The 22,612-nt window shown below is 48.3% G+C and overlaps 6 protein-coding genes across 6 annotated transcripts; 4 read left to right on the forward strand and 2 right to left on the reverse strand.

Moving 5' to 3' along the window:
* Positions 1-915: 915 nt before the first annotated feature.
* On the reverse strand, positions 916-7,035 carry F5147DRAFT_651651 (uncharacterized protein; the record flags this gene model as incomplete). Its single annotated transcript, XM_041433550.1, has 14 exons — positions 916-1,588; positions 1,639-1,916; positions 1,968-2,408; positions 2,477-2,616; positions 2,643-2,807; positions 2,992-4,455; positions 4,510-4,653; positions 4,707-5,031; positions 5,084-5,464; positions 5,518-6,059; positions 6,117-6,150; positions 6,203-6,312; positions 6,363-6,648; positions 6,754-7,035. 14 exons carry the CDS (start codon positions 7,033-7,035, stop codon positions 916-918), a joined length of 5,265 nt encoding a protein of 1,754 aa, XP_041294429.1.
* A 1,116-nt stretch (positions 7,036-8,151) lies between these two features.
* Positions 8,152-10,052, forward strand: F5147DRAFT_574409 (kinase-like domain-containing protein; the record flags this gene model as incomplete). Its single annotated transcript, XM_041431220.1, has 8 exons — positions 8,152-8,580; positions 8,643-8,721; positions 8,781-8,961; positions 9,010-9,176; positions 9,228-9,328; positions 9,384-9,525; positions 9,585-9,853; positions 9,906-10,052. The coding sequence occupies 8 exons, from the start codon at positions 8,152-8,154 to the stop codon at positions 10,050-10,052; spliced, it is 1,515 nt and encodes a 504-aa protein (XP_041294430.1).
* Positions 10,053-12,860: 2,808 nt separating this feature from the next.
* F5147DRAFT_109685 (uncharacterized protein) lies at positions 12,861-14,255 on the forward strand. Its single transcript, XM_041428072.1, has 8 exons — positions 12,861-13,076; positions 13,128-13,187; positions 13,246-13,370; positions 13,427-13,500; positions 13,556-13,562; positions 13,613-13,657; positions 13,707-13,786; positions 13,848-14,255. The coding sequence occupies exons 1-8, from the start codon at positions 13,004-13,006 to the stop codon at positions 14,140-14,142; spliced, it is 759 nt and encodes a 252-aa protein (XP_041294431.1). The 5' UTR covers positions 12,861-13,003; the 3' UTR covers positions 14,143-14,255.
* A 322-nt stretch (positions 14,256-14,577) lies between these two features.
* F5147DRAFT_574186 (uncharacterized protein) lies at positions 14,578-14,895 on the reverse strand (the record flags this gene model as incomplete). The annotated part of the gene is made up of 2 exons (XM_041431204.1): positions 14,578-14,607; positions 14,662-14,895. 2 exons carry the CDS (start codon positions 14,893-14,895, stop codon positions 14,578-14,580), a joined length of 264 nt encoding a protein of 87 aa, XP_041294432.1.
* A 116-nt stretch (positions 14,896-15,011) lies between these two features.
* On the forward strand, positions 15,012-17,858 carry F5147DRAFT_688084 (uncharacterized protein). Its single transcript, XM_041436882.1, has 9 exons — positions 15,012-15,294; positions 15,342-15,578; positions 15,632-15,685; positions 15,737-15,829; positions 15,888-16,389; positions 16,443-16,675; positions 16,723-17,103; positions 17,155-17,203; positions 17,257-17,858. Exons 2-9 carry the CDS (start codon positions 15,508-15,510, stop codon positions 17,398-17,400), a joined length of 1,527 nt encoding a protein of 508 aa, XP_041294433.1. The 5' UTR covers positions 15,012-15,294; positions 15,342-15,507; the 3' UTR covers positions 17,401-17,858.
* A 2,420-nt stretch (positions 17,859-20,278) lies between these two features.
* F5147DRAFT_574035 (MFS polyamine transporter) lies at positions 20,279-22,546 on the forward strand (the record flags this gene model as incomplete). Its single annotated transcript, XM_041431194.1, has 14 exons — positions 20,279-20,520; positions 20,574-20,746; positions 20,793-20,876; positions 20,932-21,023; positions 21,082-21,197; positions 21,244-21,274; positions 21,323-21,386; positions 21,435-21,546; positions 21,601-21,713; positions 21,760-21,951; positions 22,009-22,103; positions 22,152-22,242; positions 22,297-22,435; positions 22,486-22,546. The coding sequence occupies 14 exons, from the start codon at positions 20,279-20,281 to the stop codon at positions 22,544-22,546; spliced, it is 1,605 nt and encodes a 534-aa protein (XP_041294434.1).
* Positions 22,547-22,612: the final 66 nt, after the last annotated feature.

Below are 22,612 nucleotides of genomic sequence, written 5' to 3' on the forward strand. Positions count from 1 at the left end.
GACAACGTTCGGCCGTTTGAGTAGGACACAACTGTAAGCTGTAAAAATGGTAGTTCAATTGAATACATGTTAGACCCGTTCAATAAGATGCATTAACTAGTAATTGCGACTTGATGAAAAAAGTCCCAAATCCTCGCAGTCCGTGGGTGATGAGGTGCGTTCCTTGAACTTGCCCGAAATCAGCATTCGTTCTCGCGGATGATCGCATTAACGCTAATTGCTCTATAAAAAATCCGGTTTTCAGCCTGTCCTTGCTCCATCCGATAGCGGCGTCCTCCGTCTTACGTTTGATTTCGACAGGTGGATCGTGGCCAATATCACCGGTCGAGCGGATGCGTCTTGTCCTCTGTACTTCTTAGAAAAGATGTTTTCCACCAGCATAGCACTGACTGATGGAACAGGTTCTGCACATGGCGCAAAATATGACAAAAATGGACCGGGTCCGGAACCCACGAGTCGTCATCTAGATGTTTGATCAAGCTCTCTTTGCTGATCGTCTCTGAAGGTTCGATGGCCTAGCGCTTGTGGGAGTTGTCTTGCTTGTAGTCAGAGATCCACTCACCCAGTGATCATTGAGGGAACATAGCTTCACCGGTACATGCGTCAGAGTATGCATACTAGCCGGATACTGCCTACATCTTGCTATCGGACATGGTTGAGCATCTGCTAGTCGTAATGCTAACAATATTTACCAGCAAACAATTCCTTAGACACACCTTTATATTGAATCAAAATTATGTAGCTGGCTTCATGATGAAACAACACTCAGCTACAACACAACCATGTAAATATGAATTCGATAAAACGATAAACTACTTACTGACAAGAAATGACCCACAATCAATGGTCTGTGATATGGTGGCGAACCATTTCACAATCCAGTATTATATAGTACTTGTTGTCCATACGTCCGAATCAGTCCGAAGCAAATAGTCTTTTAAGATAATCGGCCGCAGCCTGGCGCACAGATCCGTCTACCACCGGATTCGCCAATACATCTGTTGCAAGTTGGGCTCTGTGCTTGACATTAGCTGTCTCTTTTGTGTGCTCCCACTCGGCGGCTTCTCTTTCCAGTCTTGCACGCTCGGCATCTTTGCGAGCAGTACTGTCTCTTTCTTCCCTTTCCTCCCGTCTCCTAAGATACTCTAGCTTGAGTTTGCTGTGTTGAACCTGCGCTTGCAAAAGCTGCAAGCATGCAGCCATCATGTTTTGTGGTAAAGTAAAATTGATAACAGACGTATCACTGCTTGGCGACGGTACGTTGGGGAAGACGGCTCGACTTGGGGTACTTGATGGTCCTGCTTCCTGTATCGGAAGCTCGTTGGTATTAGTCTTATTTGCAATGGAGGGTTGTGATGTGAAAACGAAGGTAGGAGGGCGCGCTTGTGAATGAACTTGTTGAACTTGAGGTTGAGGATGAGATGGTGCGCTTTGAGGTTGAATCTGAGGTTGAAGAATTGGAATTGGTTCCGTTGCTTCTAATGAATCGTCATCGTCATCTTCGCCGCCGTGGGAATTGGTCGTCCCTGGGACGTTATTTTGGCGGTTTGCGGGTCGTGTACTAGTAGTGGCAGGATCACCATTCCATCTAGTCACGCTATCTTAGAGCATCCTGCAATCAAGAGAAAGGCAACACACCTTCTGTGGAACAAAGTATACCAGCCTGACCTATGCCAATGGTCAATCGTCTTGACACCCACATTGCCGACGTCGCAACCGCCTTTGCGAGCAATTTGTAAGCGCCGTTCATATTCTCGCAATCTGTCTGCTTCATTCGTAAAGCTGACAGGACCATTCCCCAATTGCGCGTGAAAACTTTCGAATGCATAGATCTGTTTAAATAAATTGAAATTTCGTTCATAACAGCCCTTTAGCGCCTGATAAGTCTTCTTGCCACCAAATACCTCAATGGCACACTATCGCCCAGTAAGTCACACATTAGTGCACCATCTCAATTGAATACACACCTCGCGAAGACACGAGTTCTTTGTAGCCCGAAGTGCATTCCAGTGGTTGTCTTCCCCAACACCCATGAGCCAGTTAAACAATTTTGTCTTCTCGTCGTCAGTCCAGTGTTTAGAACCGTGCGCACCATCGGTGTCAAAGGGGTCATTTATGTCCTCCCCTTCTCTCCGTCTTTTGCCTGATTGTGAACTACCACTGGGAACCAAACCGTCAGTCTGCTTACGCTTGGGCCCACTGGTAGTTTGAGTTTCGTTGGTTGGGAGTACCGAAAACTCGTGATTGGGTGAAGAATGAGAGGGACCACCTATCGGTTGGGTAGATCGTGAAGCTTGATCCAAAATGGTCGGCGGTGAATCAGAAAGCCTATATGCTCCGCCGTCATGGAATTGGGGACGCCCATTAATGGTAGGGTTAAGATGCGACCCCAGCGCTTGATTCAAACTCTACATATCATTCATTGAAGTCGATATGATATCAGTGGCTTAAGGCTTCGAAGCAACATACAGCGTACCGAGACATTGCTGACATTAGTCTGCAGATTTGGGTCTCGTTGAAGATGGCCAAAAGCCATGCTTGGGTCGCTGCTGCAGGTACAAGCATTGTTATTGACATCTTGCACATCGGTGACCGCAAGTGGAAGGGGTGTGGAGTCTGGACATTACGAGATTAGCACTCACTTGTTGGTTTCCATATTCCATAGGCCAGGCTGTGAACCACAATGAACCAGCGTGAGCCGCTCGTACGTGTGTTGTGGCTCGGCTTGAGAAAAGGCGGGCTGTTTGGTTCTAAAGTCGCCGCCAAACAAAACCGGTCATACAACAAATCACCATGTACCAGTTCGCCTGTGGTGGACCAGGTTAGGTCGTGTCAGGCAGTTCTAGTTCACATTCTTCCGATTGATTCCGACAAAAGTAAGTAAGGTACAGACAATGTATGTAGCAATACGAAGTACTAGAGATCATGATATAGTAGCAGTAGTGGCCAGAATTTAGATAACTTTTCATTCAACCTCGTCGTCCGGCTCACCCTCCGCGTCCAGATCAGAATATTGATCGAGATCGTTGGATAGTGTTGGAGCGGAACAAATGGGCACTGAGTCTTGACCAGCACTTTCCCTCCAGGTAGTTTGAGAAGTGGGTGAGTGCACGGCTCCGATAATATCAGAGCCTCCAGAGTCCTTGCTCCCTACCCCGTTTGCAGTCTCCACAACGAACAAGGTGTCGTCGCTTGGTACGCTGTGTCGACTGGTTATGCCGGTGAGAGGCGTATCCGCTTCCTCCGACTTAATCTCGGGATCCGGTGGTTGCGACTGAGCAAGTGAGGATCGTGTATCTAGTTCTGACATAGACGAGGTCGTCTCCACTCGAGGAGATTGAGCGCCATTATTGACGGAACCAGATGATCCGGATGAATGATGAGAGACATCTTCCTCCTGACCGACCTCACTGACGGGGTTGATGTGACCGTTAGAGTGAGTAGGACCATCAGGCAGCTCAGCACGGCCTTCCACACGCTCTGAAGGGGTTTCTGACACAGGCGATTCTATCCTCCTGCGTTTGACTCGAGTCAGGGGTCTTGATGGTGACGGTGAAACAGTCATCCTCCCAGACTCAGATACCGCTGATAACGCATCATCCGGTGGCTTTATCCGTGCCCGTCCTCGTCGCCGTTTGGCTGGAATATCAGGACTCGATTGTTCTGCCAGCTCATCAGTTTGAGGGGCAGCATTGTTGACCGCACCGTCGATGTCAGTAATAGGGCGAGCCGATACAGAACGTGTGTGTCGTTGGAGGGCAGTGCGCGTGATCGTGTTACGACTCGACTGCGTTCGCGAGAAGACGGACCGAGGCACTTCGCCTCCTTTAACGCGACTCCGCAATTGCTTCTTTGTCACAGGAGTTTCAGGGTTTTCGGCTATGAGGTCATCAAACAGACGCGCTGCAGGAGTGTCTACGACATGATGAGTGTCTGTAGGCGCTGCCTCAGATACGCTGATGGAGGGTTCGGCAGAACCAGGGGCCGGCGTCTGATTGTCCACCTGATCAGTGACTGGGATTGGTGTTTCCGCAACGCCGTTTAAAGCACCCATGCCGGCACCCAGCTCCGCTTGCAAAACTTCCCCGCCAGCTTTTGTCCGTGCCAGCACAAACGGCGTCCATTTCAACCGTTCCGGTTTCAGCTTCATGTATCCCTTCTTCTCCCACGCCCCAAGGTAGTGTTGCACCTTCTCAGGATCCCAGGTAATCTGGTACCGCGTAGGGGGAACAAAAGGTGTGTTGGCCTTACTTCCGGCCTCCTCCTCCTTGTTTAGCGTGCTCTGCCGCTGAAGGTGACGCCGCGCAATGCCGTTCTTGCGCCCTCGTGGGAACTTGATAGCTTGCCCTGGTGTAGGTCTCATAGGCGGTGTAACAGATTGCACAGAGATCATTCCCTGGTCGTGAAGGGTATTATAAATATCTTCGATAGTCATAGACGTGCCCTTGCTGATAGCTGTCGATAATGAATGTCAACGCGCCCGATATTTGAGGAAGCTTAGAAACATACCTTCAAGGGTTGGGTTTTCCGGTGATGTATGAAGGTATCGCATGAGTGCGAGGGTCCAATAGTTCTTGTACCCCAGTTGACCAAGCCCTGAGAGTGGCTTCTCGGGTGATCCCGCGCGTTGTTCCTTCTTGGAAAGAAGATAACCTAAAGTCAAATGTCAACTTGTATCGCTGTGACCTTATGTTACGAGTGCTCACTGAAATCGATCAAGAAATTTCCCCATCCTTGTCTCTGCCTCACAGGTAACGCCATGATACAACTGACGTTGTAGTCCTTCGGAGAACATTTCTCTTTACTGAAGTACCCAACAAAACGCGCACCCATATCGTCAGTTTCTGTAATAACGTAGAACAAAAATGGTTCGACGTCATAGAAGAGTGACTTGTGATCTAGGAACATCTTTGACAACAAGCAAAGATTCTGGCAGTATATCTTGTTCTTGCGTCCGTCTACTTCGAAAATAGACATGGCACCATCGCGATAAATCTCGTCGCCTGGTGGATGTCGTGTTTTGCATTTCATCTGCGAAGTAGTCAGTACTCGTATATACCCCCGTGTGATGGGCCTAACTCACGCTATGTCTACCAAAAGCAAAGCCACTTCTCATATATTTGAGGCAAAATTCACAGAACCACAATCGTCCATCCGGGATATTTGAGAACTCTTCCGGAAAGGGGGCATCGTACCACGGGTGGATATCATACTTCCCGAAGCGGATGATCCGGATGCGTAACGTGGAGGGAGGCGTTGGGACACCTGACGGGGTAGCAGGGATGGTGGAAGGTGTGTGCGGAATCGCACCAGGTGTGGAAGGCACTGGCGAGCGAGCTGGTATTGAGGAAGGTATTGTTATGTGTTGGAGAGCGTGAGACCGTAGGGGACGAGACGAAGGACCAGCTATTGGGGGATCAGGTGTGTCAACTGATGGTGCTGATTGAGGTGGTGCAAGTTTTTCCTGTGTAGAGGAGTTAGCTTATTGTTCATGAGCACGAGAGGACAAGAGAAAACCTCAGCCGCCAGACAACTTTTATCAAATCGTGCTCTGTCAAAGTCTGTGATCCCTGTTTTTGACATGTCCCTATCAGCAGGGTTGAGGAAGTCCTCGAAGATATTTCTGTCAGGGTCTTCTTCTCGCTCTTTGCCCTTACCCTTTGGAGGGATTCGCAGACGTACGACGAGCGGGTGTGCCGCAGGCGAGCGCAGGCGGATGCGTTTGAGAGGCCGTGGGGTTGGCTGTTCAATTCTGCGCTTTGGCGGCTTCTTTATTCGCTGGCTGGGTCGCTGGCGTGGTGTCGGTGCTTGCACAGTATTGGTATCATCGGATGCAGATTCAGAGTCCGAAGAGTCTTCAGACGAATCGTCATCACCATCGTCAACTTCAACATCCACTTCAGGCTCGGCAGTTGCCTCGTCTCTATCTTGGGGATCGGAATTTGTGGTGGATGCAACGTCGGATTCCAAAGGAAAGAGGGATGGGGGGCATATTGGGCAGTGCCATGTTCCGGGAGGCGTTTCTTCCAGGGGAGGCTGCATACAATCCATATGCCACCCTGATTGATTTGGTAACTTAGTCATTGTCCAAGATATAGATGACGTATAGAACACACCTCGATCACAAAAGTCGCACAGTAGTATTCTCTCCTGTATTGTTATGAACATGAGCAATTTCTAACAGTTAAGGGGGCTTACTCACATCATCGCCTTTTTCTTGACAAATTTCGCAAGTTTTACATTCGGTGCACTTCCAAGGATATGAACGAATGGTGTCTGCTATAGCACCAAGTTGCAAGCAGCTCGGATGACCTAGTTGTAAGTTTTGTCAAAATTTCAATTTTGTGGGTGACTACACATACCACTGCGACCGCATTCTACACAAGTGACCATGACCTCGGGTTCAGCCTCCTTGTTCCTCTTGTCATCCCCCTGACAGAACCCACACTCAGGTTCTCGCCGGGGTTTTCGCTTTCTCTTTGGTGGCTTGATGGGTGGCGGAACGACTTCTTCTTGAATATGTAGATAAGGCGCAGGTTGGGGCGCAAATGGATCGCCACGGGGACCTTGGTCATATTGTGAAGGCTCCTGAGAGTAGTGTCGAGGGTGAGGTGGAATGAAATCCTCTGGAATGTGCACGGGTGGACCCTAATTGCAAGTATATGAGCCGTCTTGCAAAGAGTTCTAATTACAACACGCGACGCGTTTGGCGCCTGCGCGGTATGACATATTCAATCATCAAGCATAACTTACCTGTTGCGAAACATTTAACTGAACGGCTCCGTTGCCCATGATAGCTGGGTCAATGGGTAGTGGCCCGGCGAGTGCAGGATCAATAGGAATATCACTAGCAGGGCTGAACGGTGTTCCATGTTCACTTGGTACTTCATGGTCGAAGGTGGCAGCTACTGGAAATGGAAGACTCCGCATAATTGCATTTGCGTCGCCGAAAGCAACGATGAGCTGAGGGGTAACAAAGGGGGATTGACTCGCAGTCGACGTCGTCCACAGCGAGCGACGGCCTCTGTGACACATGCGCGTGACGAGTAGTCAATAAATTATGGTCACGTTTCTTAGTAAAATGGGTAAATCTAAGCCCATTTCATGGCCAATTTTGGTAGAGTTTATGATAAATATTTATGAACATGATCCAAATCTAGTATTTCCTTTACCGTGTAAGGTCGCTGGCGTCTCGAATAAGGTTCCTTGATTGCAAAGCTCATGATCACACTGCTTGGATTCATTGTGTAATGCCACGATGACATGCTAGTTATTTCGGATCCTTCATATGCCAATCGGCACCCCTTCGCCCGTGCAACGCCCATCTGATGCTGATGGAATGAAATGTAGTACTCACCGTTGTCAGTCACTCGATCGAGGCTCAGACGGAGCACTCGCGGGGAGAGCTTGGAGCAGCAGTCATGCTGTGAACGTCATCGGAGCGGCTCTAGGCTGGTGGTCCATGATACGGTCGGTAGCAACAGAAGGGAAATTGGTAAAGGTAGTGATCATAAGCGGGACAAACGTGGACCTAAAAACAAGAAATGGTATATAAATTTGCCCATACATATGATAATGACACAGCTTGAGGGGTTTGGTTAGTGAAACAAGATATATATATATCAGGCCCTGCACAACAGGCCACGATAGGACTCCGAAATAGTTCCATGCTGGATTCTGAGCTAGCTCATGGCCTCGAATGATATCGCAGAATGCCGTCGGGTTCTGAGTATACCGGCGGCCACAGGAAGCCCTATAGCAGAATTCTGGCAGAAGGTTCCCTAGAGGGCCCCGGCTCAGTTTTAAGCGTTCGACAAACCACAGCTGTCCGTGCGCTGGTTTAACGTGGTTTGTGGCTATCAGCGAGTGGCTAAACCAACTTTATAACTTCGTGATAAATAAACCACAACAACTACCATTTCATCCTGTGTTACATTCTCTCAAAGTGGTCCACCGTTCAGCTCCTACGCTGGCTTTCAATATCCTTCCCTTAACGTCCCTTCTTCGTCTTCTACCATTGCCATCACGGCTACAGCATCAATTTTGACGATGCAGACAGCTCTGCATCGTCAGCTTGCTCCAATGTTGCCTCAATATCTTCCACAATCTCTCACTCTCAATAGCACAAGAGCCCTCCCAAATTCCATAGTCATGCCCACTCCTCCAGTTACTTCTCGCAAGAGGAAGCGTGCACATCAATATACTGTGAGCTACAGCGAAGTTCAAGAGGTCGACGAAGAAGGCAGGGTCCGTGAAGTCATAGTTATTGAAGATACTCCTCCTCCTTCTACAATATCGCCCGCAACAACCCATACAAACGTCTTTTCGACCTCATATCAATCTCCAGTGTATTCCGCCCCAATACGGACAAGGGCCCGTGCTGCTGCCGAGGCACAGACCCTTTCAGCGAGCACTTCGTCCGCAGCGATCGTGGCGCCAGCGCCTAAGAAGAGGAGACGGGAGCCTGCTGATGACTCCCGTCCAATTGTCACAAAGAAGACAGCCGCTGTACTACACCAGCAGCAACCCGTGGCGTCGACCAAATCGTGGGCCAGCGGCAGCGGGGCTGCCACGGCTGATGTACGTAATCATCGTTCGTTCTACAGAATCGCTTCCAGTGCATACTCACGTTTCGCTCACAGACTGTCAATGGCAACATTCCTTGTGATGATAAGGAGGGCCATTACATTATTGTCCCAGATGACATTATTTATAATCGATGTGAGTCACCCTCTTGCCCCGATCATATCTTTTCAACTGATGAAACTTCTCTCTTCTAGATCGTACTGTTCGTCTCTTGGGGCAAGGAACCTTTGGCAAGGTTGTAGAAGCGGTTGATATCCATAACCAGAACCGGGTAGCGATCAAGATTATCCGCGCTATCCCGAAGTATCGCGATGCCAGCAAGATCGAGATTCGCGTCCTCCAGAAATTGAAGGAGCGCGATCCATCAAACGTCCAGTGCGTATCGACAACGAACTATCTACTCGTTTTGAACGTATCTTTCAGCAAATGTATTCATCTGTTGCATTGGTTCGACCATCGAAACCATATTTGCCTGGTGTCAGAATTACTTGGCATGTGTGTATACGATTTTTTGAAGGAAAATGAATTTGCGCCATTCCCGCGAAACCATATACAGTCGTTCGCCAGGCAATTGCTTGGTAGCGTAGCTTGTAAGTGCTTCGTATCCTTTGTTTCGTCTTAGAGTTCTCATGTTGCGTCAGTCTTGCATGACCTTCACTTGATTCATACGGATCTTAAACCGGAAAATATCTTGCTTGTACGCAACGATTACCGACTGACTGTGGTATCTGTACCTGGCAAGGTACGATTTGATGTGACCGATGTGTCAGAGTTCCATAACTTACCTGCTTTGTCAGCGTAACGCACCAACACGGACGAAAAGGATGCTCTCTTCAACAGATATTCGTCTCATAGATTTTGGATCAGCAATCTTTGAGGAAGAGTATCACTCAACCGTCGTCTCCACGCGGCACTATCGTGCGCCTGAGATTATTCTTGGTAAGTGGGATTCTCTTCAATTTTTCTCCGACACATATTTACATTTCATTTCATTCTAGGTTTAGGGTGGTCATACCCGTGTGACGCCTACTCATTAGGGTGCATTTTGGTCGAATTCTACACTGGTGTCGCTTTGTATCAGACGCATGACAACCTGGAGCATCTCGCAATGATGGAGATGGTCATGGGTAAAATGCCTGATCGGTTCGCCCGTCTCGGAGCGCGGGCTAAGCCCGAGTTCTTCAAGGACGGTGCACGGCTGGACTGGCCGAAGCCGAAGGCTTCGCGGCAGAGCAAGAAGGACGTGCGAGCTACCCGACCTCTTCAGGTAGGACGACCAGTTGTGGACTGGCTGGGCTTCTCCTAACGACTCCTCACAGGACGTAATACCTCCGACGGACCAGATCAACAAACAATTTGTGGATCTTGTGCGGCGATTACTTGCCTTTGACCCAGCACAGCGAATTACCGTTCGAGACGCATTGCACCATCCGTACTTTTCTTTTAACATTCCTGAAGAGTTGTAGCCCTTTATCTATATCCACGCTGTAGAACTTCCTTGACTTGATCACGCACTCCGACCAACATCCTGCCTGCCGGTATACACTCCGCCGCTGTCATCTCACCCTCACAACACTCACTCACACATTGGAATTGTTATTATGATAATCCATCTTGGTCATGTACAAGCCTCACACCCACTCTCATTCCTACCTGTTTAATTCCCTGGTTTCTCTCTTTTCGTTTTTACCATCAGGTTCCAATCAAGTGTGTCTAACAAGTGCAATAATTGTTCTCTACCGCTTCCGTCAAGCAGTATCTTATGTCCTACTCATTTGCACGCGGCGTCCTGCTACACATGTAACATGCTACTTCCACCTCGCTCGGTCGGAGTTCGTGAAGAAAATCCTGTGGAGCAGGATATTTGACGGGGAATACGACGATGCAGGCATTCCTTGCATTGATCAATTGATTAATGATTGTCGGCCGTCCATTGGCTACTGGTCCCTGATTTGGCAATTGCTACAGCGGCGATCGTGCCGATGCAGTTATTTCAGCGTGGGTCCTGCGCGTGAGTAGTTGCAGGTTGGTGACCTTTACTGTGGGCTCTCCTCCCCGTCCCTGATGCAGTCAGCTTTAGTCGCACTGTCCTGTCGCTTACTCGAGTCAACCCTGATTGGTGACAAGTCGTCGTATGGAGGCGGATGGCCACGCTACCTCCTGCCCATTGTGATGGTGGGACCATGGCTATGGTCGACCACCTGATGATGATTGGATCCGCGCGGTGAGCTTGTGGAGCTCCGGCCCTGTTGTTGATGCGGCTATTAAGTGAGGCTCGAAGGCTGACTACCTGAGATCTTGCTAATGTATCTTAGTTTCAATAGGCCTTGAAACAGAGCCCCTGTGACAAGAAGGTGATGACAGAAACAAAGACCGTGTTTACAACTTCTCTTTGTTCGCTACTTAGTCCGAGGCAATCAACTACGCCGTCTCTTCGACGCTACAATGACAATGATAGCAATTGGGGACTCCTTGTCAACGTCTACTTGCAGTCCACAAGTGGACAATGATATCGAGTATTTCATCACTTTGATACGACACTGCTGAGTCCAAACTACCGCATACAATTGAAGCAGGCGGTGTTACTATGGTGTTTCTCGATCCTGATGCTACTCACTTTATAAGCGATGACTAGGACACAATTCATCAAGGGCAGGCTGTTCCCTTGTCTTCTAACACAGGTATCGGTTTTTCGCGAGCGGATGTAACATCCCGTAAGTGTGAAATGCCCTACAGCCGCGTCCAGTTGCCGGCGTCCGGTTGCAAAATGTACACTGCAGTGACCAAGGTCGTTATCACACGCCATCTTTACCTGGCAGGGGCTTTGAGAAGGCTAAACGCTTTTGTCTCTGAAAGCAGGCATCCATGTAATACTTTTGCGCATTTTGGTCGGCCACACGTCAGCATAGCTGCAGTCGTATCACTTTGGTAGTACCTACTGAATCAAGTTTTCACGAGCGACTTAAGTATGTACATGTCAAGTACGTGCTGAACTTGCGTGTCGCCGTGTCGAGTGTGTATATTCACAAGCACCTGCCGTGCCCAATGCGCCGATGGAGCGGTCCGCTGTTAAATCGACAGGCCGCCATCATCTTTCAAGGTGGACTTTTCATCAGAGTACACGGTTACATGGCCAATCGTGACGGTTCTATCAAACACGTGGTCGGACCGTATCTCAGTCCGCCTGAGAGCCACTCTACTCACAGCGGACTGAAAGCATTTGTACCGAATTGATAAGCCCCTCCGTGCTCCGTCCTCGTTGCATATGAAAGCATGTCTATACTTTCAGCACCGCTAGTGAATTGGCCCCCACCCATTCATCACTTATGATCATTCCCCTGTGAACTCGCATTCGCACTAATTTCTATTGAGCAGCCGCAAATAGACTTACGTATATTAATGCACTCCCGAGCACAACAAGAGCTGATCGCAGTGGAAACACGGTATGGTGTGCACTGCGCCGACAAGTGCGATGCAGGGTCATAGGAACAACAATTACAGCTTCATGCTATGTCCTTCAAACATCTGATGAAGAAACCAGTGTCTAGACCGAAACATAAAGGAGTGATTATGTTTCCGAACTAGACACTGGTTTCTTCAGTTTACCCGACCAACGTTCCCTCGCCTATGCAAGAACCGTCCGAGAAAAGGCGTAAACCATTTCCTCAAGGATATAGGCGACATGCGGTTTACCAGTATATATAATAGGAATGTCAGAAGGTCGATATGTGCAGATGCTGGCTACGGCCTAACCGCCAGCTGAAGGGCAGATGGTATCTCGGGAGCAAGAGGCACGGCTCATGGCGTATGCCATGACTCGCCCGTGTCACAGTCGGATCCACAGAACAGGAGAACACATGTGTACTCGTGCCGGCAGTCAAATTTCAAAGGTGGCTCCCGGACACCGGGCCTCAAAATCTCTTGGCAAGGCCTTTAAATGTTTGGCAAGTTCAGCGGTAGAAGTTGAGGGCAGAAATCGCCTTCCATAGCACGAGATTCGGGTGGATACACCACATGAAAAAAAGGTCTTTCTCTCCTTAATCCCGAGCTATGGTCTGGTGGGCAAGTGAATCGAATCCAAGTCTTGTGAAACTTGATGTTCTCCATCAGTTGGATCGATGGTGAGAACATTAACCGTTCCAAAAACACCAGCCTGCTACAGATCTCGGGCTACATATCAGTGCCGACTACTAATAGTTGCCATACGATGATGCTGCACGTTCGTTTTTCCTCGGTGATGCATGTTTAGTGCTGGCCGCCCAGTGAGCATGGCAATGCATGTGAACGTGAGAAACCTGCCCTAGAGTCTAGGAGACGTAACGTGTTCAACGTCTTCTCGAAGCTCTTCGAAACTGACTAGACCGTTCCACCATTTACATTTACACATTTTGCTTTCGTTTACTTTGCTTCATCTAATATGCGCCCCTCAATTTACATTGCGCGTAGTCTGAGCCTTGCCACCGTGTTGATGGCACTGGGAGTTTCTGCTTGTGAGTTTGTTCACTTTTCCACCGAATAATGAAAACATATTCGTTGTATAGCTCTGGATGATCCTGAGATAGTCATTGAAACCACTTTCCCCGAGAGCAACCCATTTGGCCGTACGTGCTGGCACTGCTTCTCACTCTAGTTCGCAAAGTTTGACACATAGCATAACAGACGTGGTGAACGGAGAGCGGAACCAGATTTTGCTTCTGGTTGAGAACAAGTCTGACAAGAATGTGACCTTACAGTCGGTTGCGGGGTCGTTCCATCATTCCGAGACTGGAACTCTCATAAAAAATGTTCGTTGGCGTCATGTTATGCTTACTTCTGAGTTGTCTAACATCTGTGTCGTCAGACGTCTTCACTGGCGTATGGTATCCCCCTGCTCGAGGGTTCAAAATTACAAATACCTTACTCTTTCTACTCTGAGTGAGTTCTCTTAAATTCTTTGCAAATGTATTTGTGCTGACGAGTTTCGTTCCAGATTTAAGGTATGACCACCCAGTTATTCTTCATTACACGTTGACTCAAAATGAACTAGCCGGGAGACTTGAGACTCAACATCTGGCTAGAGCATACCGTTGATGTAAGTGCTTGAAACTCGCTACTGTTATACTTATAAACGCATCTTTCAGGACGACAAATATCGTGTGACAGCTTACGACTCAGTGGTGACGATTGTTGAGCCTGAACCATCCTGGCTAGATCTCAAACTGTACGAGCAATTGTTTCAAGTCACCACGTTTGGTGCTTTCTAACCTCGTGTTCGTCAACAGCCTTTCCACCTACCTCATAGTTTTAGCCGCATTCGCGGGTGTGACATATACAGCATACAATGCATATGTTCCTTCGCAGAAGCCGAAACGCAAACGTCCAACCCAGGTCAGCGCGCCTATTGGCCCAGTGACCGCGAGTGGTTCGAGTGGCTATCAGGAGGAGTGGATTCCTGAGCACCACCTCAAGAAGACAAAGGGAAAGAAGACAAAGCCCGACAGCGTTGCGGTCAGCGAGGAATCAAGCAGTGAGGCGAACGGCACAGAGGGGAAGAGGACGAGGAAGGGGAAGAAGTAATGATGGGCAGAGTAAAATAATTGTCAACTACTTGACCATCTTTGCATCCTATCGGGTAATTTATACAGGTGGTGATTCACGTGCAGTATATGTGATATGGAAGTGTCCTGAATGTTAACATCGATGGAAGTATCATGTTCTGGGCCCTTCCTCGACATCGGTCGTCAATTACTCGTCTGCATCTTGAATCTGCTTTCCATGCTGAGAGTCTGGGCATTGCTAGAAGAGGCAGATCAGAGCCGCGAGAGACTTTGTGGGAATACAATTCTTCCTCTCCCTTACAATTTGACCATTCTCAGTCTTCCGTGTTTCCTGAGTAGCGATGCGTTATCGGGCACGGAATGGTTACCAGTGCAACACCGCGGACACCCACTTAAACATCGATTGATGCCGCTGTGTAATTCGAGTGGTCATTCTAAGAAGCACTACGACAATCTAGAAATCAATCTTTTTGTAGCCCTTGACCTATTACCGACGTCCGTTCAGTGGTATCTGTGAGAACGGGTGCATAACACATACCTTGTTTTCTTTGAGCATCGAAATATATTTGTCCGAGAGCCATCTGCAGTTCTCCAGGTGGTTAACACCCTCAAGCCGATGACATTTCACGAGCTCGTCGCGTACAAGTCGGGCTTCCATGGCTTTCACCCAAGACTCACGAACGAACTCTTCGCGTTCTTGGAGTTTTGCTGGGGAGTTGAACAGGTGGGTTAGTGGAGATTTTGGTTGAAAGAGTACTTTGAATTCATACATTTTATAAACTCGGCTTTGTCTGCGAACTCGGACATGGTCGCGGTAGCTAAGGATTGTTGGTTATTGTTTGTACCTGATGGCTTTGTCTCGGCTCCATGATGATCCGCTTCGAGTTGACTGAAAGCCTCGAGGTTCCGGGTCTCGCACCATGCCATGGGTCCTTTGGATATAAGGGATACGACGGGCCGAATTGTATCATTGAAGATATCGATCTTCTGAATATTGTCTTCCATTGACATCTAGGCAGGTCATTCGAAACTGAGACACTATCAATAGCAAATCTATAGCAGGCTAGCCCGCACAGGCCTGATATGAGCCGAGAAATGCCAAGCATGCTGGCGATACCGTTCGTCACTGCGACTAGTCGTTATTCAACGTTTCGTTCCTTGGGAGTGCACCCCTGGGCTTGTCATGATCTTTTTTGCTGAACGTTGATCAAATACATACCGTTCACGTTCAATTACGCGTGGTAACTGGATCATAGCTTGCATTCCGATCAGCGCCACAGCTCTTGGAAATATTAAATTATGGAGGTTTCAGTGCTGCGCTATGCTAATGGGCGGCTTTATTTAAAGCCAAGCGTCAACGCACACTCAAGGTTCCATCGCCGCAATGAACGCCCCTCATTATCCAGAACCGACATGGATGCGCATATCTGGTCGCAAAACCCCGTTCTACACCAGGTATTTGCCGTTTGAAATACCATATCCCCTTATTCTGACCTTCTTGTACAAAGGCCGTTGCTAGGATCTGAGCTATTTGATGACCGAACTAGCGTTCTACTTGATGGGTAGCCAAATCAATGTCATTTATTGCCAACATATGCTCACTCTTTCTTCAGTATGACCGACGCATGTGTCGGCTTCACATTTCGGAGCCTATATGCTGCGGACGAGGTGAAACAACGCGCCCGCAATGCCTTCGCTAGGCTTCGGTAATAGTTTTTGCCTCATCCTGTGCATGGCGTATCCTCACAGGGACCACATACGTAGCTTTTCGTGTCCAATCATTGCAACCAATATAGTCGGTGACGTTTCCGGTCCCATTCCGAGATCATGGGTATATGCGCCTGTACAAAGTTTATCGGAGCTCACGCACTGGATAAACGATGCCTTTTGCATCGTGCACCACGATCTGAACGTTGATGCTTTCGTCGAAGAAACTAGTCAACGTCGACTCCCTTACCAGCCCCAGAACGCAAGTCCCATCTGGTTTCGTTGCTATCTTCTCTTGGGCAGCAATAACAAACACGGCCTCTATTTTCATGGCCCGCATGCCATCATGGACGGTGGCCCGACGCTCAATGCCTTTGCACTCATGCTCCAATGGATGACGAACGATGTCATCGAACCTGCTGAGAACTTACCGTGGGGGACAGAATGGCACAATCTGCCCCTTGGTCCTGTTGGTGCCACAGGTGGTCCTCGTGAAGATTGGGATATCGCAGGTATCGAGCTCCTGAAGCAATTGTCAGACTCCGAAGCGGTCCATACGGTATGTTTTTGACATGCTTATCCTCCTGCCCCCATTCCGACCAGTTGATATAGATACCTTTGACTGTGCGTCCGTTTCGAATGTCACAAAGTGCCGTCGGAAAGACATGTAGACTGGAGCGAGTTCTCGACCCGACATTAACGCGTAGGCTAGTCAACAAAACGCGGATCGTCGGTTGCTCGATGTCTCATCTGTTTGAAGCTGCATTTTGCATGGTGCTGCTCGCCCGCAACCAACTTCCACCATCCGTGTGGGATGCCTACCACTTTCCAGGCAACTCCTCTGCGTGAGTACCCACAACCGAGAGATGTAAATCTACTGACGAAATTTCAGTATCTCGCTGATTCCGCACCTGAAATTGCCCTACGATACGAAAACACATTTCATCTCTTCCCGCTCGCATATACCGATCCAGATTTCGATGGCTGAAATATCGCCCATAGTATCGCCCAGAAGGCAGCTCCTGCAACTTACTCAAGCCATAGAGCAAAGATACGCTAGGTTTGCTACGCATCCCTGTATGCCCCACGTCCAGGCTGCAAGGGCGTATCAACCAGATGCTCTGCCAGAAAGACCAAACTTCGAGAGTTCTATCAACAACGTTGGCCCCATGGAGCGGCGAATTCCGTTGTCATGGAAAGGGAGGCATACCACTGAGTCGGTCATTGAGCTGGAGTCTGTGTTGTTTTCAGTCAGGTTAACGTCTTTAACTCCGTAAGAAGTTTTTCAATTCTGTTCATTGGGTGTGTCTGAACAAATTGGCAGAATAATCCACATATGGACCATGAAGGGCAGTCTACATGTTCAGATTCAAGTGCGCAACATTTCATACCTTTTGGTTATGGGTGAGACTCACTGATTGTACAGGCAAATGACGCCTGGCCAAAAGCAGACCTACAGGACCTTCTAGACGCTATTTGTTCTCGAGTATGCCTGGTTCTTGAAGACTTTTCCCAAAATCCTCAAGGCCATCCCTCTGACTCGCCCTTGATCGAACGAAGCAAACTTTGACGTTGGAAAATCTTTCAAAATGTCCCTTGATCACCTTTCTGGGTGATTGCGCTTCGAGCATCCTGGTTGCGACTCGCTTTCTGGTCCCAGCTCACCAAACCTTCTTCCGTTCGCGTCAGTGGATCCTTTGGATGAAGCAGTGGAGGGAGCACTCCTCACGTGCTCTGTTTGGTCACGGGAGTCTGCCGAAAAGGCATGGAATATATGATTGAAGCCCAAGCATCAATGCATCAACGGCGAACGAAGAGACAGCTGTTAGGTCATAGGTCTGCTAATGCATGAAGACGCTGAATACTCTAGCATAATTATCCACCAGTACTGCAGAATGGCATGTGCCCCTGAATATCTCAGAGGAAATCAAACCCTAGCTAAGCCTCGATCCTGCAAGTAAATTTTAGTTTGAAACTCTGCCAATGCTCCATTCATGATTCATGATGGCTGCTAACTCGCAGCGCGAAGGTCCCGCCACCGGTCCTCATTCAGGCCTCAGGGACAGACATCCCAGCTCCCAAAAAGCAAGTGCAGCTAAAGTCCTGACGAAATGTCTACCTCAAGTATAATTCCACACCTCATCTTCACTTCCTGCCCTCGCACAGATAAACTTTACATTTGGCTCATGCGCGTTGTAGTGGAGACCCATACAGCGTCACTACTCATGAGTGAAGCGTCGATAATGTCCGAGTCACATGGGTAAGTCGTACCATTTATAGGCTACGGCGGCTTGCGGGATATTGATATCTTGATAGCGAGGATACCCTGGTTCTGCGTGTGCAGGTTCCACTGGGAAAAGAAGGGCGCATCAGAACTAACTTGTCTGGACCCTTGTACGGTGTGATAATTTCATTTCCGGGTGACACTCACTGCATCATGCGTTCGGAACTTTAAGTTCTGTTTCTTGGTATTAGACGACTGCGGCACGACAAAAGCAAAAGCTCTAGAATGATATCGTTGATTTAATTTTCTACACCGTGCTATCGGCTAGAAATAGGAGCAATAGCACATAATTTTATCACAATCGATATACCCCGCCTATCAGTCGATCGCCAGGCCCTTGACATTGTGGATTATATATTTATAACTCAGATCATGGAGCATGTTTGGCAGGGGCTCTGAGGCGTGACAAAGTAAAAGCTCGATTCGTCCAAGGAGAATGTGTGGTGGACAGGAAAGAGGGTAATACATAAGCCACTGGGAAAGCGCTAGCTCAGGCACAAAGTAATATTTGACAAGTGGCATAATGTTCGTCACGAGTTCCTCAGGGCCAGGCGTACTAGGTATAGAGGGAAAGGGGAAACCGACTGTGGTTTAAACGTTTACGTACTATGAGTCACCATCTGAGTCCGGGTCGGTGAGCCGGTGAACGTTTGAACTCTAGTGGACATGACTACGTTAATACATTCTCACCATCGCATAGTTAAACTGGTTACGAGTCTTACTAGATGCATGTTACAAAATGGAACCCAGGATTGGACGCCAAACGCAACCAATTGAGCTCCATAAGATTAGGTATATGACTCAAAGGACACAGGAATCTTCATAACGCCGAGCCCGCCTTATTGTCTGATGATATCACCAGTGGTAAAAGCTGGTCCTGTTCTGCTCGCCTCCGTGGATCATGACTGCCTTCGGTGTACTCGTTCCTCTGTAATGGTTGTAATGTCGTTGGTGACCATCTGCATCAAATCTATATAAACACACAATTACCAACCATTCACTGTCGGCTGTTCAGTATTACATAATGGGGTTGCATCTCCCGGGGGCATGTAAGTAGTTTCTTTCTCGTCGCTTCCACATTCAAACTAATTCGCATTATACCGATATCTACGCTGCTACGTAGAAATTATCTCTTATCGGTGTCTTCCATTGTGTTATCTTTGGCTACCTCAGTGGCTATCCATATAATCTCAAGCAACAATGTTAATGAAGAGGAAGGATTTGACCTTTGCTTCAAGTTCGCTCGCTCCTCCGTGACCACATGGCAATAGGTAAACGGTTGTTTGTGATACTTGTGTCCCCTGAGTTCGGCCTCTTATTGACAGTGTGACAATCAGCGCTCCAGTCGCACACATGCTCTCCCATACGGAACGGTTTGGCTCCGTTGTGTATTTTTCAACACCAAAATAGTTCCGGCATCGCTTCCTCCGGGAATGGACTAATTCCTTATTCTCCGTATTCCGGAGAGGATAATGGTGTGAGTTGTGACTTAGCTCATGACGAGTGTGCTGTGAAATCGGAGGATTATCAGGTGCAATCGAGCGACGGGCAGGTTCCGTGGGTTTCACCGCTCCGTTGTAGTACTGCGTGTTACGGGTGTGCTCACATGCGACCGTGTACCCTTCTTCTTTCTTCAAGTGGTCGACTACCACGTCCACGAATCTCGGTCATGTAGAGGACGTGCACTGTTTGAACAAGGTCTGTCCGTCAAGCTGACAAATAAAAAATAAACATCACCGGCTATATGTAAACTTGGTACCAGTACCCTTTTTGGCCTTCCAGGTCCTGCAACTGCTCACTATCACGTGGAACCGCTCGAGGGGTCAAATTAAAGATTGGGAAGCCGAGACTCGATCCTGTCGGTTTGTTGTAAAGTTTAGCCCTTATCGCTCTCTGTCACTCTTGTCACCGTGTTGAGTACTTGAGTTTGTGTATGACTATCGGCCGACGGTGCGACCGGTGACCAAATTACAGTAAACTAAAATGTGTCAAGCACAGGGTCTCAGGACTCTCATCCGAGCTAAAGTTGTTTCGAGGTAAGCACCACAGTAATGACATAGTCCTGTTTACTCAATTCTGGTCTCCTTTGTAATGGTGACAGTAACCGGTTGCTAGATGATTTATAAGTAGGAAAGGACTATGTGGGTGTCAATCGCAGATGCGAATGTCCACCACAAACCAAATCTCTGCGTCCGTGAGTGATGTGGAAGGAACACTAGGCGCAGTGTCTCCCGCACCAACCTTACAAGGTGATCACCCGTCAAAATCAGTCCATCATATTCCAGAACAAAGTCATTCTCAGAAGTCGTATAACACCGGCGATGGCGAGCTGCTTGCGACAACAAACAATGCAGATGTTTTGATCGTTGACTGGGACGGCCCAGATGACCCTCAAAATCCTAAAAAGTGCGTTGCGTTAGCAGAGTAGCATGGCCGTTGGGCTTATAATTCTTGCACAGTTGGAGCTATAGACGCAAATGGGCTGCCACAATCATTATATCATCATTTACTTTTATCAGTCCAGTTTCATCCTCTATGATTGCGCCTGCTACTGGCCAAGTGGCTTCTGCCTTCGGGATCGACAATGATGTTATGCTTGCACTCACAACATCGATCTTCGTCCTTGCATACGGTAAGCCAATTTGGTGGATGCTAGACACCCCACTAACCAATAATAGCCATGGGGCCGTTATTTCTGGGTCCATTGAGTGAGATTTATGGACGGTCACGCGTTTTGCAATTGGCAAATCTATGGTATCTTGGTGTGTGACATTTGCAAGCCAACCCATAATCTCACTCTCATTTTTGACATGATAGTATGGAATCTCGTCTGTGGTTTTGCACAGTCAGAATCCCAGCTTCTTGCTTTCCGATTTCTTGCTGGCCTCGGAGGCAGCGCTCCTTTGTCGGTAAAGTTGAAGTTTCCTCAAGCCGGAAGTATCTCTTCTGAATGGCTTCCCTCTTCAGATTGGCGGTGGATTTCTTGGGGACTGTTGGCAGCCACATGAACGAGGAAGAGCTGTCGCCATTTACTCCTTAGCTCCGCTAATGGGCCCTGTCGTGGGACCTATCACGGGCGCCTGGTTTGTGGCTATTTCAAGTTCAACGACACCATCTAAATTTCCTCAGGGTAGCTCAATACTCGACCTGGAGATGGGTGGTATGCAATGCTTTTGCCAATAGAGAATTGTTCTCATCTCTCTGATAGTTCTGGTCTACGTGCATTGTGGATGCAGTAATTCAAATAATTGGAATGTTTGCACTTCAAGAGAGTGAGGAATTGACTGGTTGCGATCCGCTGATACTTATGAATTGTCCAGCTTACGCGCCCGTCTTATTGGAAAGGAAGGCAGAGCGGATTCGCAGATCGATGGATGCCGAAAAAGCTCCGTATAGAGAAATCCGTACCGTTTTCGAAGGTCAAGATCGCTCGTAAGTCCTTTTATAATCCCTGTAAGATATTATCTGAGGACGATGCGTATATAGTTGGCAGGCCATCATGGCTAAATCACTCAGCCGCCCGTTTGTACTCTTTGCGCATGAGCCGATCGTGCAGCTTCTCGGCGTTTACATGGCATATCTATACGGAACACTTTATCGTAAGGCATTCTATTTTCTATACATGTTGATCTTATATCGTCTCAGTATTTTTGACGACGATGCCATCGATCTTCCAGGGCACATACCATCAGTCGGTAGGAATCTCCGGCCTTCATTACGCTGCACTTGGCATAGGATTGTCAGCGGCCTCCCAATTAAATGCGAGAACGATGGACAAAGTGTACATTTATCTCAAGGGTAAGAACGGTGGAGTTGCGAAGCCGGAATTCAGACTGCGTTCGTCATATTGTTCTAGCGCCTCCTTTCTCAAGTACTCATTCAGTGTACCATCAGCTGCTATGGTTCCCGGATCTCTCTTACTTCCAATTGGGTGCTTGATTGTAGGCTGGACCTCTGAAGCTCAGACGTATTGGATAGCTCCAGATATTGTTGGTTTTATTTTCCTAGTGTTGTTCATCTATTGATGGTTTTGACAGGGCATTGCGCTTGTGGGAGCAGGCATCATTCTGAATTTCCAGTGTATCCAGACCTACATCGTTGATTGCTTTACGCTTCATGCCGCTTCTGGTGGGTAGATTTGGTTCCCGCGTTACCTACCCATCTCAAATATTTCATATTTAGCTCTTGCCGCTATCTCTTGTTTGCGGTCACTAGCAGGTTTTGGATTTCCCTTGTTTGCTCCAGCAATGTACAAAGCACTCGGGTTCGGAAAAGGCGATACTATTTTAGCAGTCGTGGCAATCGTTGTCGGCTGTCCTGCGTACGTCTTCATTTTTGTTCCCTCCATTGTGACCCTTACGATTACCGCAGACCCTGGATACTGTGGCGTTACGGGGAGCGGATACGGAACAGCAGTCGACATGCGCGGTGAATCCGGTGATGACCTCAGCGATCACAATCAGCAACGGGGCCATGACTTTTACCTCCGAGTACAAGC

The sequence above is a fragment of the Suillus discolor genome, assembly GCF_016758755.1.
Source record: "Suillus discolor strain FC423 chromosome Unknown F5147scaffold_19, whole genome shotgun sequence".
NCBI classification, from domain to species: Eukaryota; Fungi; Basidiomycota; class Agaricomycetes; order Boletales; family Suillaceae; genus Suillus; species Suillus discolor.

Excerpts from the sequence above, each read along its gene's own strand:
- F5147DRAFT_109685 (XM_041428072.1), top strand. The coding sequence starts at position 13,004 with ATGCGCCCCTCAATTTACATTGCGCGTAGTCTGAGCCTTGCCACCGTG. Across the intron at positions 13,077-13,127 it reads GGCACTGGGAGTTTCTGCTT|CTCTGGATGATCCTGAGATA; the intron begins GTGAGTTTGTTC and ends TTCGTTGTATAG. Across the intron at positions 13,787-13,847 it reads TCCTGGCTAGATCTCAAACT|CCTTTCCACCTACCTCATAG; the intron begins GTACGAGCAATT and ends GTTCGTCAACAG.
- F5147DRAFT_688084 (XM_041436882.1), top strand. The coding sequence starts at position 15,508 with ATGAACGCCCCTCATTATCCAGAACCGACATGGATGCGCATATCTGGT. Across the intron at positions 15,830-15,887 it reads AATGCCTTCGCTAGGCTTCG|CTTTTCGTGTCCAATCATTG; the intron begins GTAATAGTTTTT and ends CCACATACGTAG. Across the intron at positions 17,204-17,256 it reads GTCTACATGTTCAGATTCAA|GCAAATGACGCCTGGCCAAA; the intron begins GTGCGCAACATT and ends CTGATTGTACAG.